Source organism: Trachemys scripta, chromosome 13, assembly GCF_013100865.1.
Source record: "Trachemys scripta elegans isolate TJP31775 chromosome 13, CAS_Tse_1.0, whole genome shotgun sequence".
Taxonomy (NCBI): domain Eukaryota; kingdom Metazoa; phylum Chordata; order Testudines; family Emydidae; genus Trachemys; species Trachemys scripta.
In genome coordinates, this window is record NC_048310.1 from 34,554,139 (window position 1) to 34,570,771 (window position 16,633).

The 16,633-nt window shown below is 40.3% G+C and overlaps 1 protein-coding gene across 8 annotated transcripts in view; it reads right to left on the reverse strand.

Annotated features, from left to right (window-relative positions):
* Positions 1-7,129: 7,129 nt before the first annotated feature.
* The window catches only part of PRMT7 (protein arginine methyltransferase 7), a 43,186-nt gene continuing 33,682 nt past the window's right edge, over positions 7,130-16,633 (reverse strand). For 4 of the 8 annotated variants that reach the window (XM_034788839.1, XM_034788835.1, XM_034788836.1 and 1 more), the window contains 4 exons: positions 11,537-11,611; positions 9,773-9,933; positions 7,976-8,072; positions 7,185-7,346 (listed from right to left, as the gene is read on the reverse strand). In XM_034788839.1, coding sequence (XP_034644730.1) covers positions 7,185-7,346; positions 7,976-8,072; positions 9,773-9,933; positions 11,537-11,611 — 495 coding nt within the window. Of the gene's footprint in view, positions 7,347-7,975; positions 8,073-9,772; positions 9,934-10,917; positions 11,120-11,536; positions 11,612-16,633 lie in introns of those variants that run through there. The other 4 variants (XM_034788838.1, XM_034788834.1, XR_004648052.1 and 1 more) reach the window with 3 other exon arrangements.

Here is a 16,633-nt window from a genome sequence, read left to right on the forward strand (position 1 = left end):
AAAGGGGAATTAGATGAGGTAAAAGACACCCCCCCCCCGCATTAATGTACCTACAGAGTTTTGCATGCGAGAGGTAGCCTCCCCCTACAGCTCACCTGAGAGGGAACTGCGACCGGTTCGGCCGGGAGGTTTAGCTGGACTAGCTGAACGTATGACAGCCTCCCCCAGAATATGTGCCTATCTGGCCTCACACCAGCCCCCTTCAAGCCTACCTGGGGGTGTCTGCGTGGGGGAAGGTCTGCTCCTTCCTCCAGCCTCTTCAGAGCCACTAGCCCCCCACAAAGCCGGGCCAGCCTTGGGAGTACAGGGCCAGCAGGAGTCCTGTTACACCACCAGCTGATGCAGCCACCTGGCTCTCAGAGCCTGCACATATCAACTCTCCCACTGAGAAAGTGTCTCAAAATGGTGGCCTGTGCTAACCCCTGAGCATAGGGGAAGGCTCAGCCAATCAGGGAGAATCACCCAGGCAGCCTGAGTTCAGGTGCTGGGGGCTGCATGCAGGGGCATTCCCTCACCACAGGCCCTTGTCTGGGGCCCAGATTGGCTGCCACTGAAGTCAATGGTAACACAATGTTAAATAGGAGCAGGGGGAAGGCACTTTAGGTCTAATGATGTGGGGAAAACACAAAGGGCTTGAATTCAGCTGGTGGCTGGCAAGTGAAGAAGGCAGTGCTTTTCTGTGTTGTAATCAGCATTGTAAAGTGCTGTTTTAATGCCTGGGGATATCTGTGATGTCAGTATAAGAGGGGTAACGTGTGCTGTATTGAAAACTCTGTTCAAATTGTAGGCGGTCACCTTAAATGTCAGGGTTGGCTGGTTTGTTTGTTTTCCTGGCCCTGCTTGCAGGCTAGGAAGCTCTATAGGGAAGTGTTTGTCGGGCCTAGCAAACAATGAGCCTGTGCGAAGCTGGAGTGTACTATGCCCCTCAGATTTAGGGAGCAGCCTGTATTGTGTCTCTGTTTTTGATTCTTGTGAGTTAGCATCTGAATGTTAGGACATAACGTAATGTTGTATTGCAACCTTCCAACAGGAGTATTTAGGTTTTTATCTATCCTTTCTGTATGTCATTAACATAAGGCTTCAGCATTTTGCAATCACCATTGCTTGGAGATGGTTGTTTTAGGGAGATTTCCTGTTAGGATTCCTCACTCTCCTGCCCTTCTAGCTGCTTGTCTGCTCTATCCAAATTCTCATTTCACTGCTTCTCACCTGCAGTTTCTATGTTGGAGCTCCTATACAGTCCCTGGGGCACTAATAATACTGGGCACTTCTGTCGCCTCTTTCATCCAAAAAAAGAACAGGAGTACTTGTGGCACCTTAGAGACTAACAAATTTATTAGAGCATAAGTTTTCCTGTTCTTTTTGTGGATACAGACTAACATGGCTGCTGCTCTGAAATCTTTCATCCAAGGATATCAAAGAACTTTATAATCATTCATTCACTAAGCCTCACACCATGCTTGTGAGGTAGGAGGGGGATTATATACATGGCTCTCACCAGCCACGGTGGAATGACAGCAGCTTTAACAGCTCATAAACACACTACAAGAGGGAAGGTAGGGGGATCTTGATGCAGCATTTCCTAATGCACTTGAGAAGGCTGTTGAAGTCCCCCCTGCACCCACATGGGCCCTAAAGGCTTTTGTGACTCTTTTGCTGGGCCCTAAGACTGTGGATGATTCCCTGTAGGCTTCAGTAATGTGTAGTGAATTCTTGCTTTAATTAGACATGGCATGTACACTAGGCAAAAATGTAGCTGAGTCATTAATCTAAGTAGGATGTTGGTGCAATACTGTATGCAATCTTGCTTAAGTGAAACCCTGTGCCACAAAGTCTGAGGTGGAGGGCAGTCTCCTCTTACTTGGAGTAATTGCAAAGCAAGGCCCTGATCCTCCAGCTGAGTTCACCTGGGTGCAGAGGTCTGCCCAAGGAGAATCAGTTGCAGAATCTGGGCCTAAATTGTTGCAGCCAGGAGGGTAATCATCTAAAATCATTATTATTACTCTTATCCATCAAGACAAGGAAGTGCTGAACCCTGTCATTTCTGCCTGAAGCTGGTGAAAAACAGGAAGATAATTTCATGCCACTGGGTCAAACATCAAGCCCTGTTGTTAAATCCTTGTTTTCACCTGATTTTCTTGCCACAGGTGTGAGGGATAAACCAATGATTTGCTGCTACCAAGCCTCTTTGCTGCATCTCACAGTAAAACTTCATAAGGTTGCAGTATTGTATGTGCATTAAGGAAACAAACAATGAAAGCAGAGCAACTGCAAGTCAGGGCATGACTTTTATTCCTGAATCTGTCAGAGGTACGTGGCCTTGAGCAAATGATTTAAGCTCTAAGGCCCTGATCCTGCAATGAGCTCTGCGTAGGTGAACTACTACATTCACACAGAGCACCATTAGTTTCTTAATCTGAACAATGGGGATAATGCCTACCTATCTCTCAGGGGCTGAGAGTCTTAATTCACTAATGTGTAAAGTGCTTGTAGCTCTCTGGAAAGAAGGCGCTGTAAATCATTACTATAAGGCCCCAAACACACACTGACCACTCTCTGTCAGGGGATATTTCTTGTCATTCTTCACATTTGATGGAGGCTCTTTTTATGATGCTTATCTGTTCATTATACGGAAGTCCATAGCAGTCTTGTTAGCAATGGTAAATTGCAGTCTTTTAGGGCCAGATTTTTCAAAGTAGGTGCATGCATATATGGTGTGTCTAATTTAGCACCAAATGTACACACAAGCCAGCCCCATTATGTACTTTTCTGAGGGGAGAGGTAAGCCTAGAACAGCTCCAAAAATACATTTAAAAAAACAAAACTAAAATGGATTAGAAAGTGAATTTTCAGCACCCTCCAGTGGCTCACTGGTGTCAGTCTCAGCTGCTCTAAGGAGTATTGTTGTTCCTCTTAGTTACTAAACATGGAAACAATGACAGTAACACTTATATGTGAAGACTGAAAGGAAGAGAGAATGATTTTAGAGCAGATTATTACAACCTGGAAAAAAAAAAGTTAAAACTGAAACGTGAGGAAGGTGCTACACCCCCATGTACCTTCACATCCAAAATACTCACCTCACACTACCTGTTCATAATGATTTTGGCAGACTACAATATATCTGAATAGGAACTATGCTAATTGTCTCCTAGTGCCTCCATGAAAGAGTGACTAGTTAAATCCTGAGCCTCCTGTATATAAAAATGTAAGCTATAATTCTCCCTGGTGGTTTCTACTGCTGATCGCCTACAAGCTTGGGCATGTCTGAGCTGGGATCAAACCTGCTGCCTGTTGTGGCAGGGCTGACTCTAGTCATTATAAAGCAATCTGCAAAGCTTGGTCTGCTTATTTGGACGCCGCAGCTCTAGCTCAGACACTACATTAGTGCAGTGCTGGTGTCAGATCTGGGAATAAATGGGAGTTTGAGCATTGCTGTTAGGTAAAGCGTGCTTTTCTATTAAAGTGGCTTATTTCTTGGTGTGCCTTGTGGCATAGTACAGAGAGAAAGAAATGTTTTTTCTTAAAGATATGTACGTCGGGGATGATAGTCTTTTCGGAGCAGTGGTTATTCAAGCAATTACAGGTAGTGCAGTACCATAATTCCACCTGGAAGGGTCCACAGCACAGGGAGATCAATACAGCTGTTTGGACATGAACATGTTGCATCTGAAAGCACTCATTTCCCACCAAATCATTTAGATGCTTAGACATCAGAACAATTACATTAGGTACACAGTAAGCATGTAATGTCTTGATGTGTGTTGCATGTCAGAAAGGCAAATGGTGCCTCAAATTTATGCATCAGATCACACCATCTACTTTGTAGGCATCTGCTGCCATACCAACAGAAGAGTCTCATGCAGATCTGTCAAGTCCATAATTGTGTGCATATCAGTGCTTGTCTAAATATATTGGGGCCATCTGCAAATAGTAGTGGTGTTGGCCCTCAGCACTGCAGGTTGAAATAGGATCAGAAAAGCCTGCTGCACATGTCCACTTGATGTGGTCTTTTACCACAGAGGCTAGAGTTGCAGTGCTCCACCTTTTCTCAAATTGCAGCAACATCACTGTGCAGGGGGCAGTTTGAAATTTTAAATTCCTTTCCTTATGTGTGGATGGTGCATGGGTTAACTTCTGCAGCTTAGGTCTGTAGTACAGTTATGCATATTTTAGCTTTTCCCATTATAAAGGAAACATCTAGCCCCTGGTTTTAATTTACAGCTTGATTCTGGTGTATCCACCCCACTATTAAAACCCAAAAAAGATTTTTTTCAAATTTTAGTTGATGGGCAGAAAGAGTCCCTCTAGGTCACTATGTTCATACAGGGCCTAGCACAGTGGCTCTCTGGCCTCCCCCATACAAATAATAACCAAGTCTACTTCCAGTAGGAGTAGAGATTTCTTCTTCTTCACTACTCCCTCAGGAGTTAACTAATTTGACTCTAGCAAGAATAACTCAGCCACCTCCTTGTATAAAACTTATTTCCCATTGCTTAATCTGCCCTCACTCTTCTCTTTCTCCCAGAAGGTTATTTCCCCCATCTAGCTGTTATTTTTAAATCATTCATTTTTGCCATACGGCTACAAGTCACTGTAGTCAATCTTCTCCTGTACTTATTTTTATTTTACACTTTTAAAAACCAGTGAATTCTAATAATTTCTATTGCTACCCTTGGCTCCTCGATTCCCTTTAGAGCTTTGTAGATCTCTAGTAAATATCTTTCCCAAACCAATTTAAAAAAAAATCATTTACCTACTTCCTACCATCTCTTGCAAACTATGACCCAGATCATCAGCTGGTGTAAGTCAACATAGCTCCACCGTGACACCAAACTGCAGATGTGGCTCTATGCATCTTCCTGGCAACCTCCTGCTACATTCATTGACAGTATTAGGGGGTAGCCGTGTTAGTCTGCATTCACAAAAACAACGAGGAGTCCAGGGGCACCTTAAAAACTAACATTTATTTGGGCATAAGCTTTTGTGGGTAAAAAACCCACTTCTTCAGATGCATAGAGTGAAAATTACAGACACAGACTCAAATATATATTGGCACATGAAGAGAAGGGAGTTACCTTACATGTGGAGAACCAATATTGAAGGCCAATTCAGTCAGGGTAGATGTGATCCACTCCCAATAATTGATGAGGAGGGGTCAATACCAAGAGAGGGAAAATTGCTTTTGTAGTCAGCCAGCCACTCCCAGTCCTTATTCAAGCCCAAATTGATGGTGTTAAGTTTGCAAATGAATTGTAGCTCTGAAGTTTCTCAGCAGACTGGGAGTGGCTGGCTCACTACAAAAGCAATTTTCCCCTCTCTTGGTATTGACACCTCCTCATCAATTATTGGGAGTGGACCACATCCACCCTGACTGAATTGGCCTTCAACACTAGTTCGCCACTTGTAAGGTAACTCCCTTTTCTTCATGTGCCAATATATATTTGTGCCTGTGTCTGTAATTTTCACTCCATGCATCTGAAGTGATTTTTTTTACCCACAAAATCTTATGCCCAAATAAATGTTAGTCTTTAAGGTGCCACCGGACCCTTCATTATTCATTGACAGTGCTAGAAATAACATCTCTCTTCCCCCTCACCCATCCTACCTCTCAAAAAGAGAGGCACCTGAATGGCAGAGTGTTGCTGTGTGACCTTATTAAACTTTATTCAGTACAGAATGATTTCTATCACACATACTATAGGTATTTATTCCTCACCAAACTAGGTTTGCTTTTGTACCAGAAATATTCAGTGTTTATTTCTTTACCCTAACCACAGTAGCATACTTATTCTTACTCTAGTCAATCAAGAAAAAGTCAACTATTTATGTGAACTATTTATTGATTCCAGTGTGTCCATGTCTCATACAGTTATTGCCCTTTTCCTCTGCATTAACTTTGCTTCCTACATTTTTTTTTCCATGAGCAATATAGTTTCATTCTATATTCCTGCTTGTAGCTTATACTAGTGGACAAGAATTGGGCCCAGTATCAATCCTTGTGGCATTCTGTTCATTATCGCCACATTGAACTGTTCCACAATCAAGTCCAAGGTGTTAGATAGCCAAGCTAGTTCCCTTACTTGTTCTAATAGATTATGTATGTTTCAATGAGGTAGTCATGTAAATTTGAGGTTAGAAAGCTTACAGTGTAAAGACATCTGAGGAATTCTTCCAATTAGGGTAAAACGTTTTCATTGTAATATCTACAGTGGTGGATAGATGGTCAGAAATGGGCCCTTACATACCTGATCATTATGAATGAGGATTGAATACAATTCTATTTGGTAACTTAGCTTGCATGCTTCATTTCTGCTCCTGATTAAATGGTAAAGTATCTCTATTTACAGAGACTACTACCACCAACTTGTCATTTCCAATTTATCTTATATATATATATATACACACACACACACACACACCTTCTAAATTCCCATTACTCCCTTCCAGTTTTTTTGTCTGCAGCAGTTTTCAGTCAATTGTTGGGTAAAGGCCTCTTCAGAGCTGCAATGCCTTAGACACTGGTTGAATCCAAATGTTGTCACAAAATACTTTATCACAGACAACTTTTCTGTAATTAATCACAACCTGCAAAAGGTTTCTTGGTTATCTTTAAGTGGTGTCCCTTTCCATATTAAATGCACTACTTCATGAATTTTCCAACATATCCCATCATGGGATTTCTACTGATAGAGTCTGAAGTCAACATCCCATATTCTGAATACAACAGTGACAGGTGCTATAGAAAACAGAGGTAAATAGATTAATTTTACTGTCCTAGCAAGGGACTAGATAAATTACCAGGTTAACTCATTTTCAACTAATGTCAAAGCAGGATTTAATCTGTTCATCCCTTAGGATGCTAAATTAATGTTTAAGATTTAAGAAATTTGCTTTAGATCTCCAAAATAACCTCAAAGCACTTCAGTTCTCATGCTATAGCAGGCAATGGCAGATGGATTTATAGTCCAATCAGCATTATGCCATCTGGCAAACCCAGCAAGTGCTTTTCTCTCTCCTTCTCCAGTTGTGTACTTTGAAAACAAAACCAGATATAGTTGAGGTAGGTTACAAAGCAGTCAGCTTGATCACAATAAAATCTTTGCTGTAAAAAGGAAACACTATCACCATCTCTCAATATATTTATTATAACTTAGAAAAGTGTCAAGTAAAAGCAGAATGTTTTATGATAATGGTTTAAAACTCATGGCAATCTCGCCTGTCTTTGGGTTAAAATTTATAGCGTAAATGATAGCACTAGGGAGGTCTGTCAGAGTTTCTGGTTCAAGTGCAGAACTGAAGAAATAGACAGCTTGCTTGCAGTGGGGATTCCATTTGCAACTGCCCTGTAGAAAAAAAGAAAAAATAGTGCACGACTCCAAGACACTAAGCAGTAATACCCTGATACTCTTAAAAACAAGAGAAAAACAATTCTTGTCACCAGTCCAAACACACAGATCAACATTAACCATTGATTACATCCCTGTCAACTCTTACAGGAGTGAATATATTATCCATTTCCCCCACTGCAACATTTTGTATTGCACAGTGCAATGTGAAAAAGAAAACAATCTGGTCACAGCACACTTAGGGTGCGATGAAGTTAGTGAATATTTATTGTTCTTTTCCCTCAAACGTTTTGCTTTTACTGAATTAGGCAGAGCAAGAAGAATTAATCATAATTTCAAACTACAAATGGGTCTGAGCTGTGAATTTTAGCTCCAGAACTACAGGAGTGTTTGGATTTGGTTCAGACCTCTCTGTTTAAACTACTTTTTTCACATCTAAATAGACAATTCTACTTACATAGTACTACAATGAATTGTAGTGAATAACTAAATCTAATAAAAAGCAGCACCAAGTAAGAGAGAACCAAGACTGTGTGTCCAGGAGAGGTGGGTATTTCACTGCTGTAAGCCTATAAACCTTTTCCTTCCTCTCAAAGAATACAGGTTAAATGAAATTAAGAAAATACCTTTTCATCTGAAATCTGCACAAGTCCTGTGCTCACTGAGATATCAGCAGTCAGATGATATTCCATCCACAGAACTGCTCCATGGCTCTTCCCAGTCCTGGAAAGAAACAAGTAAATTGATTCTTTTCTGATAACTTTATAGAACACTTGTACCTAAAACAATGGCTCTATTTTTTGTGAACACAGTATTTGTGTTTTATGGTATTCACCCAATCAGTTGCCTGGGGAGGAGCTGAGTAGCTGAATAGGTCAGTCATGGATGGCAACTGTATAACCAATTGCTGACCTGTAAGTCTGACAAAATGCAGGGAAATGATATTGGAGCAGGCCATGAGTGTGTGTGTTTGGGTCCGTGATGATTAAAAATGCGTTCCAGGTTAGTAGGTAACAAGGCACACATTGACAGGGAATCCTCCTCCTCCTGCCTGGAAGGTTGGGTGGGAACAGATTTCCTCTGCCTTCATACCACATCATTTCCCCCTTTTTTCCTGAATCCTACAGATGCCTTTACCACATCTGCTGTTTCACTTCACCCACCTCCTGCTCCACAGAGCTTGGCTGGAAGAGATAAATACAGGACCAAGTCTGCATTCTATTTTCCACCGAGCCCCCTAGTGCCTCAGGGGCAATCTCTGGCAGTATGGCTACACAAATCATGCTGCCAGGGAACACAGCTGGTGCTGAAGCACAGGGAACGTGCACGGAACACACACAGATGAGTCTGGCCTCTCATGGATCTCCATGATCCACAAATAACTCTCAAGTACCTGCCAACTTTGGGGAAAGACTTTACGATCTATTCTGTAAGGTGGGGACAAACCTCATCCTTGCAATAAAATGAGAATTCCTCTCCTATCAGGGGATCCTCGGAGTCTTCTCTACCAGAGCTCCGTCCTGTGAGTTTTACCACAAGAAGGTATGATCTGGGCCACGTAAGTACCCATAAAGTGTGTATCACACAGAGAAAGCCAAGTTACAGACATTTATGTTAGCATGACACAGTTTTGCCTTTAAATTTGAAGAGCAGAAGTCCTGAAGTAATGGAAGTTCAAACCAAGTTTTTTTACTTACAAGTTTTTTGCACTAGTTACACAGTATTTCAGAATTATAGCCTACACTGCAGAACTATTTGAAGTTACTTCAATTTTAGAGACATGTGGCTATGAAAAACCAGTTGGAATTATCTCAAAATACACGCTGCATATAATATTTAAGTAAATGTGAACTAGCTACCTACAAAAATTGATAATTACAGCAAAGAATGTTATATACTTACAGCTAGTAAAATGAAACCACCATAATTTGGAAGATAAACCATGTGCTGGTTCAGAAAGAACTGATCAACCACAGAACAGATGGTTATATTTGGAAAGGGGAAATAAACACCCAGATCTTGGTCTGGTTGACCTAACCTATAAATTAATTCAATCAAACGGTTAATATTTAACTCATGGTAACATACTCTATATCCGTTTGCTCATATCCTCCTCCTTAATAACAGTGCTATTTTTAAAATACAAGTCCCTTTTCCAAGAAATGATGTACCTCTAATCTCTGTCCCAATTCCCTTTTACTTCAGCTGACAACTGACAGATCGCTACCCACGAAGGTAGGTAAAGCCTGGGTTTGAGGGTAGGCAGCAAGAAGTTACAGTGGGGTGTAGTTTTGAGTTTCTGTGGCTTTTGCAACTTCAGGTCACACGTTTAATACTTACCTGTTATCTGTAGTAATGTATAAAGCATTTGAGTGCAAGCAAAGGAAAAACTCATTATGCTTTTCTTAGACAATAATTCTCACCTTAACAGATTTACAGAGCCATCTGTGCTGAGAGTTTGTTGTGGTACAGTCAGTCTGAAGTCAAATGTCATAACCTCTTGGGGGTCAGACAGTGATTTGCAAGGGTATTCCCACAATGGGTGAGGCTCTGCCTCTTTGGACTCCCTAAAATTCAGAGAATTCTGAGGAAAGAGAAAAAACCTGGTAAAGACAATCAAGTTTGCATCTGACAAGTACACTCCTTAATCAGTTATGCTGGGTATAATGTATGATGTGGTTTGTGTGCCTCCTAGCTAGACTACAACAACATAGATAAGCATGAAGACATCAGCCCTTCAAAGATTCCAACTAGTATACAGAATGCTGCATAAGTCTCATCAGCAACACAGACTATTGCAAAAACATCAGAACTGTTCTTCCTTCTCTAAACTTGATATTCTATGGGAAGCAAGTCAAGTTTATGTCTGTCCCTATCTTCAAGGCTCTCAATGGCCTGGCCCAGGTTGTCTAAAAGATCACCTAAAGCTCCAGCATGAGGACTGTGGTCAATAACTCTGGTCCTCAAGCACAATAGAACTTCCGATCATAAGGGTAAAGCTTATTTTATACAGGAAGCAGAGATTTCTGAGCTTTCTTAGGTGCCAGTCTGAGGTTGTGGAACCAGCTCCCATCACAAACCTCATCACTTTCTGTCCCAAAAGCAAGGTACACTTCTTTGACCTGCATTCTCTAGCACTCACATTCCCTAGCAGCATTTCCATAAAAGTTTTAAAATGTAGCATTCCAAGACTCCATTGCACACACAATTCTCCCCTGGGAAGAGGAAAAGAGAAAGAATGACCCACACATTGGTTGCCCCAACTTTTTTGTTAACTGTAAAATCTGTATTAGAAGAACCTTCCTTCCTATCCACTATACTTCATAAGAGTATTGCCAAGTTACTTATACATTCATTTAGTTTCATGAAAACTCTGCTCTTGATAGAAAGATAAAGCAACTACTGGGACCTACCTACAGAAACGCTCTCATTTAACAGCTATAGCTCCACAGCAGATGAAGTGTCTCTATAACTGGTCACGTTAGAGAGGTCTTTCAGAAATGCTTGAAAATGACCATACACAATTTTTGCAATAAAGCTGATTAGTCCTCAGGCTTTCCAAGCTCACCTCGTTACTGGTAATGGGACATGCCAGTAAAGTTGGTGTCAAAGGATTAACCACTACTAGCCACGACCGCCAGTAAAGTTGGTGTCAAAGGATTAACCACTACTAGCCACGACCGCCAGTAAAGTTGGTGTCAAAGGATTAACCACTACTAGCCACGTCTCATCGCTGGTTCTTGGAAAGCGTCTGAGTCTAAGTAACTGCACTGATTACAAGGGTGTGAGGAAAAGAAGTTAATAAAACTATTGCTAGATGATTTGATTTCCAGCATAAAACGCAATTAACTTTGAGAATACATTTTCTAATCCCTATTTTGAATCAACAAAGACTATGTTTTCTGAATGCTTGAAGACAGCAAAACAGCTTTGTCAGATCAAAAAGAAATACAAGGCTAGAAATCAAGAAAGGATTTCTCCCCCCAGGAATTACGTTATGTCTAACTGAGAATACCACTGACATCACTTTAGGATGAAACAATGTTCTGTGTGTCACATGCACAGATGTAAAACACACATTATTCACTCATATCTTCCACTAAATTACAGCTCTTTTTCCTTGTAAAGTTAAAACTTAGCTATAATGTCACATTTTGCCTAAAGACTTTAGATGATCCCTCACTTACCTTAATCATGTCATCCATAATGTGAACATCAAACCCTTCACAGGTACCACATGGGCTTCGAATTCGCCACAAGTCCTAAGGAGGGAAAACAAGTATTCCTTTTAGGGAAGAATTTTAATTATGAATCAAGCTCTTAACTATATACTGCAGCCAGTTGAAAAAGATAGGAAAAGTATTTTTTTTAAATGTGTTCAGGCCAGTTGAATCAGGGGATTAATAATGGGACATATCACCTTCAATCTTTAGGTTGTAGGACAGAATACAGATCCCGTTCAGGAGCAACCTAAGGTTTTTACTATCTTCGTTTGTTGGCTTTTGTTAAAGAATTGGTCTCAGTTCAGTTTCCAGAGGACAAATCACAAGGGGTATCTTTTTGCTGTCTAGACACAAAGGGCATGTAGACTGTTATCCTTTCAGCGGTGGATCCTCCAGGTTGGGAGGCATGCTTATGGTGTGGAAACTCTGCATTTCTTCCACCTCTGCAGTTCCATCACTGTGGATTAACACGAGACTTCAGCTTTCTGGCACTTTTCAATTTAATTTTTTCCTGTAATTCTTACATGAAGACTGACAATTTAAAGTGCTGTAACAGCATTTCACCTCAACCATTAAATTGAAGAAACAAAACCACGTAGACCAGTGGTTTTTAACCTGTGGTCCACAGATCCCTGGGGAACTGCAGACTATGTCTAAGACTTTCAAAGGGGTCCAACACCTCCATTCAAAACTTTTTAGGGGGTCTGCAAATGAAAAAAGGTTGAAAACCACTGATATAGACAAGCAGTTTTCCTAAATGAAAGAACATTTCAAATGTGTATTTTAGTTTTATTGTTGTAGCATAGGACTTCATTTTCATTCTTGCTTCCTATTTATTTGCTATTCAGCTATATCCTGATAAGACAAACCAAACTGAGTTTACTGAAGATAAATAAATTCTACATTAATCATATTTTGTTAACCCAAAGCATTCCAGCCTCTGAAATCAACCCACCTATATGCATCTATGAAGTCAACTTTTTTTTCCCCTTCAGCTAGACTTTTCCCACTCATGATCAACAGGAAAAAACAAACTTTTCTTAAACCACATGGTCCAAATGCCTGTCACATGAGTATTTTGGTTCATGTTTAATAACCAGAGCTACATTAATGATAAGGCAACACTAGAATCAAAAGTTGAAGCCACTGAGAACTGGAGGGGTCCACAAGTGAACATTTTTTACTAAATTTTCTTTTTCTGGCTGTAAAGTTTGTTGCACTATTCCAGGCACAATCATACCAAGATCATCTACAAAATTACCTATTCTAGCTGGTTGAATGAATTTGGACAGACTAAAAAAAAAATTTTTTTTTGTGGCAGATCTAGTTTCAAAACACTTGCCTGAAAGTTCAGAGCAGCATCTATACATTTCACCCAGTAATAAGTACACCTTAGTACCTATCCTGGACGCATTGCGAGATTACTAAAAATCAGGTTTTTAAGGAAATGCATATAGTGTGTAGTAGTGTTCCTAAATGACACTGTCATCTAAAATAAACCAATATATCAATTCTATTTCTACAGCCTGGAATCTGTATTACAATGATTACAAATAATAAGCAATCTTTTAATACAAGTCAAAATGCTACCATACAGATGAATACAAAATTACCCTGCCCGCATACTCTGCCTTGCCTACTGGAAATCAGGAGGCAAGGAAAGAGGGTATACCGAAGTCAAATATTTTGGACAAGTAGACTAGGGGAGTGAAACAGGTTTCTGGTAAGGTGCACTGGTCCCAAATAACAAGTTGGATGCAGGAAAAGTGTTTTGTTTATGTAGTGGACGTTTGAAGAATTTGGGATTAATGCTCTGAGAGATTTTTGCATATCCTTAACAGTTTTGTTTCAGAACTAAAAAAATGCTACTGTCACTAAAGGTATGGGTGTTTTTATAGTTCATTGAACTTTTATCACTGTTCAGAGCATAAAATAACAAAACACTACCTCTAAATGCACATACTAGAAACTTAACAGAGCAGATAATCAAATTGCTCGAAATATGATGTTATAGTCATAAAAATGATAATATTGCCATTGCTTTAAAACAGCGGATGTGGCAGTTGTGCAATCCTAGAATCATAGAATATCAGGTTTGGAAGGGCCCTCAGGAGGTCATCTAGTCCAACCCCCTGCTCAAAGCAGGACCAATCCCCAGACAGATTTTTGCCCCAAATGGCCCCCTTAAGGATTAAACTCACAACCCTGGGTTTAGCAGGCCAATGCTCAAACCAGTGAGCTAGCCCTCCCCATTGGATATCCTGCATGCATATCCACAACCATTCCTTCTGATGTAGGCCCTATTGAACGCTTACACAGGATGAAGCTTGAACCCCATCTTGTATTTAACAACATGGGAATGACATTTTGAGAGATGTGGCATTAATCAGATTAGAGTATGGCTCTAAATCATTAAAACCTGCATTTCTCAGATATTATGCCTTCGATAAGGCAAGATGCAGTTTGTCAATGGAATAAAATTTATCTTTTGACAATAAATGCAGCATGGTCAAACTAAACCTCTGTTTGTAATTTACCATACTACTAAGAAACCACAGAACTAGAAGCACAGGTATAGTTCTGAATCTGGTCCCCTAAGACTACATCTTACACAGCAAAGAAAAAACCCCAGTTACCGAGTGACAGCCAACTCGGGCTCACAGGGTTGTTTCATTGCTGTGTAGACATCCAGGCTTCAGCTCTGGGAACCTCCCACCCCACAGAAAGTCTACACAGCAATGGAACAGCCCAGCGAGTCCAAGTCGGCTGGCATTGGCCGGCTGCGGGTTTTCTTTGCTATGCAGACATACCCTCACAGACCAAAAGCTGACCAATTATGGAGCCTTTGTGGTAAATAAATCCTATTGTACTCTCTAGAATCTTGTGTTCTTCAGTCAAAAAAAATGTACATCTTCCACTCAGGTTGGGAGAAAAAGCATTTAAAATACCTGGGATTAAATTATTCAAAATCGATTTGTCTTTCAGAAGGAAAGTCCGATATATTAAAGCCACAGCTACAGAATCTTTCAAACAAGATGTATAGGCAAGGCTCTAAATGAAGGATGTAGGCATTATTACCTTCTCAAGCAATTACCTGCAGTTTTGCTAGCTTCGCCCTCTCTTCCCCCAATAGATTTCTTTAGAAATCTGAACTGTTTTATGGTTCCTCAAAATGGACATTAAACCACCTTTGCATGCCTGGTGAGTTTATTTTACCCATCATATAGTTCTTTGTACTCTGCATTATGAACATATATCAATATTCCCCTGGATATTTGAACACCACCACCCTCTGAAGCTATGAAAAGCAGCATTTGTTATGTCATCTGCTTCTTTGCTTATTAATGTCACATTTTCCTGCAGCAGACTCCAAAACCTGATCTCAAAAGTCCTTTCGAGTTGGGGCTCTCTTTCTTTCTTCCTCACCATACTTCTCCCTCCAGTCCATTATAGTTCTTACCATAAGGGTTAAGAATCCTAAAATAATTGTAATTGTAGGCTCAGACAGACACTTGGTGACAAAATCAGATTAAAAAAAAAACTTTAAGATTGGTCTTCAATGGCACAGTGAATGCAGAGATAACTGCCACTAAAATCACCTAACAGAACGTTCTGGGAACATGTCAGTGTTCCAGATGACTTGCTTTTGTACCTCGTTCTTTTTCAAATTGAACTTATCTGAAGAAATGCCAAAGTTTCATAATATCCCTAACTAAAATCTGTCTTACAGCATGCATGCTGTGTACTGAAATGTTTCTGAACCTTTAAACAGAACACAAATTGGGCACACGGTGCTTTGATGAAAAACGCACACTCAGACAAGCCATTACAGATGTAAGTGTTTAGTCTTCCACAGCATGATTAGCCCTTATCCTACACATCAGATCTATTACTTCAAAGAGTAGCATTACTTCAGAAACACTGCAAACTGTTTTGTATTCTCAGAGCAGCCTAGACAGGAAGAGTAATAGGGTCCTAGGAAGAAAGAACAAACACCCCTGATCATCAAAACAAAGCTGAACAGTCATTTTAGAGGTCCATGGTATCAGATGCTACAGGAAATCTGAAAGCATGAAGACCTCTACAAAACGTGAGTGCTAGTTGCACAAAGTCTTTCCAGAATTCACAAAGAACTTTTACAACTCATTATTAGAACAGACAACACATAGTATCAACTGAGGATCTGCCTCATTATTTCTTCAAAGAGGAATGAGGTGGGGGAGATATGCAAGGCTCTGTGAACTGCATATAATTTTGACATATTACAGCCTCTCCCTTTCTTGTGGCAGGATTCTATCACTCAGACAGAGGCAGAGTTATTTCCTATGAAGGATTTTACTAGCTATAGTGCTCTCAAAATTTCCCTTCAGCAACAGTTACTGGAAGACAGCAGCTTTTATTGTATCTAATGGGTCAATGAACAAGTAGTATTTCAGTTCAATGGTCATCTATTTACAAGACTGCTGTGCCAACCTTTAGTGGAGGAGCAAACTCACCAGTTTCAGAAAGACTCATTTTATTCCCATTTATTGCTATAAACAGTTAGCTCATCAATGTTTCTGCTCACACCAGGTCTTGTTCACTGAATTTCTACTTTACAGAGGTCACAGTTATGCCATGAGCCAGATAAAGACTGTTCTAAATTATGCTGAATGCATCAAAAGCTAGGGTAATTATGAAGCATCTCTAACCAGCCTTCTATCCAATAACCTTTAGTACATTTGAAAGGATTTAGATCAATAAGTGGAACAAGTAATTTAGTGCAATTCTCTGGAATGGTGGTGAATTTCCCCCCCTTTATGACATTTGTCTTTTGGGTTTTAGATTGCTCTGGATCTTCTAGGGTTATTCAACAGTGGCAAGTATTAAGAAATGTACGCTTAACCTTTTCTTTAACTGCAGTCATCACTTAGGTTATATTTTGTATAAAAACTGATCAAAGAAATGCCTACAGAACAAATGGTTTCTGCTCTCCATTCATTCATGTTGCAGGAAGAAAAGGTGAAAATCAGCACACTCTCTGAGGGAGGGGAGAAGAACCCCACTACTATCTTTAGCACC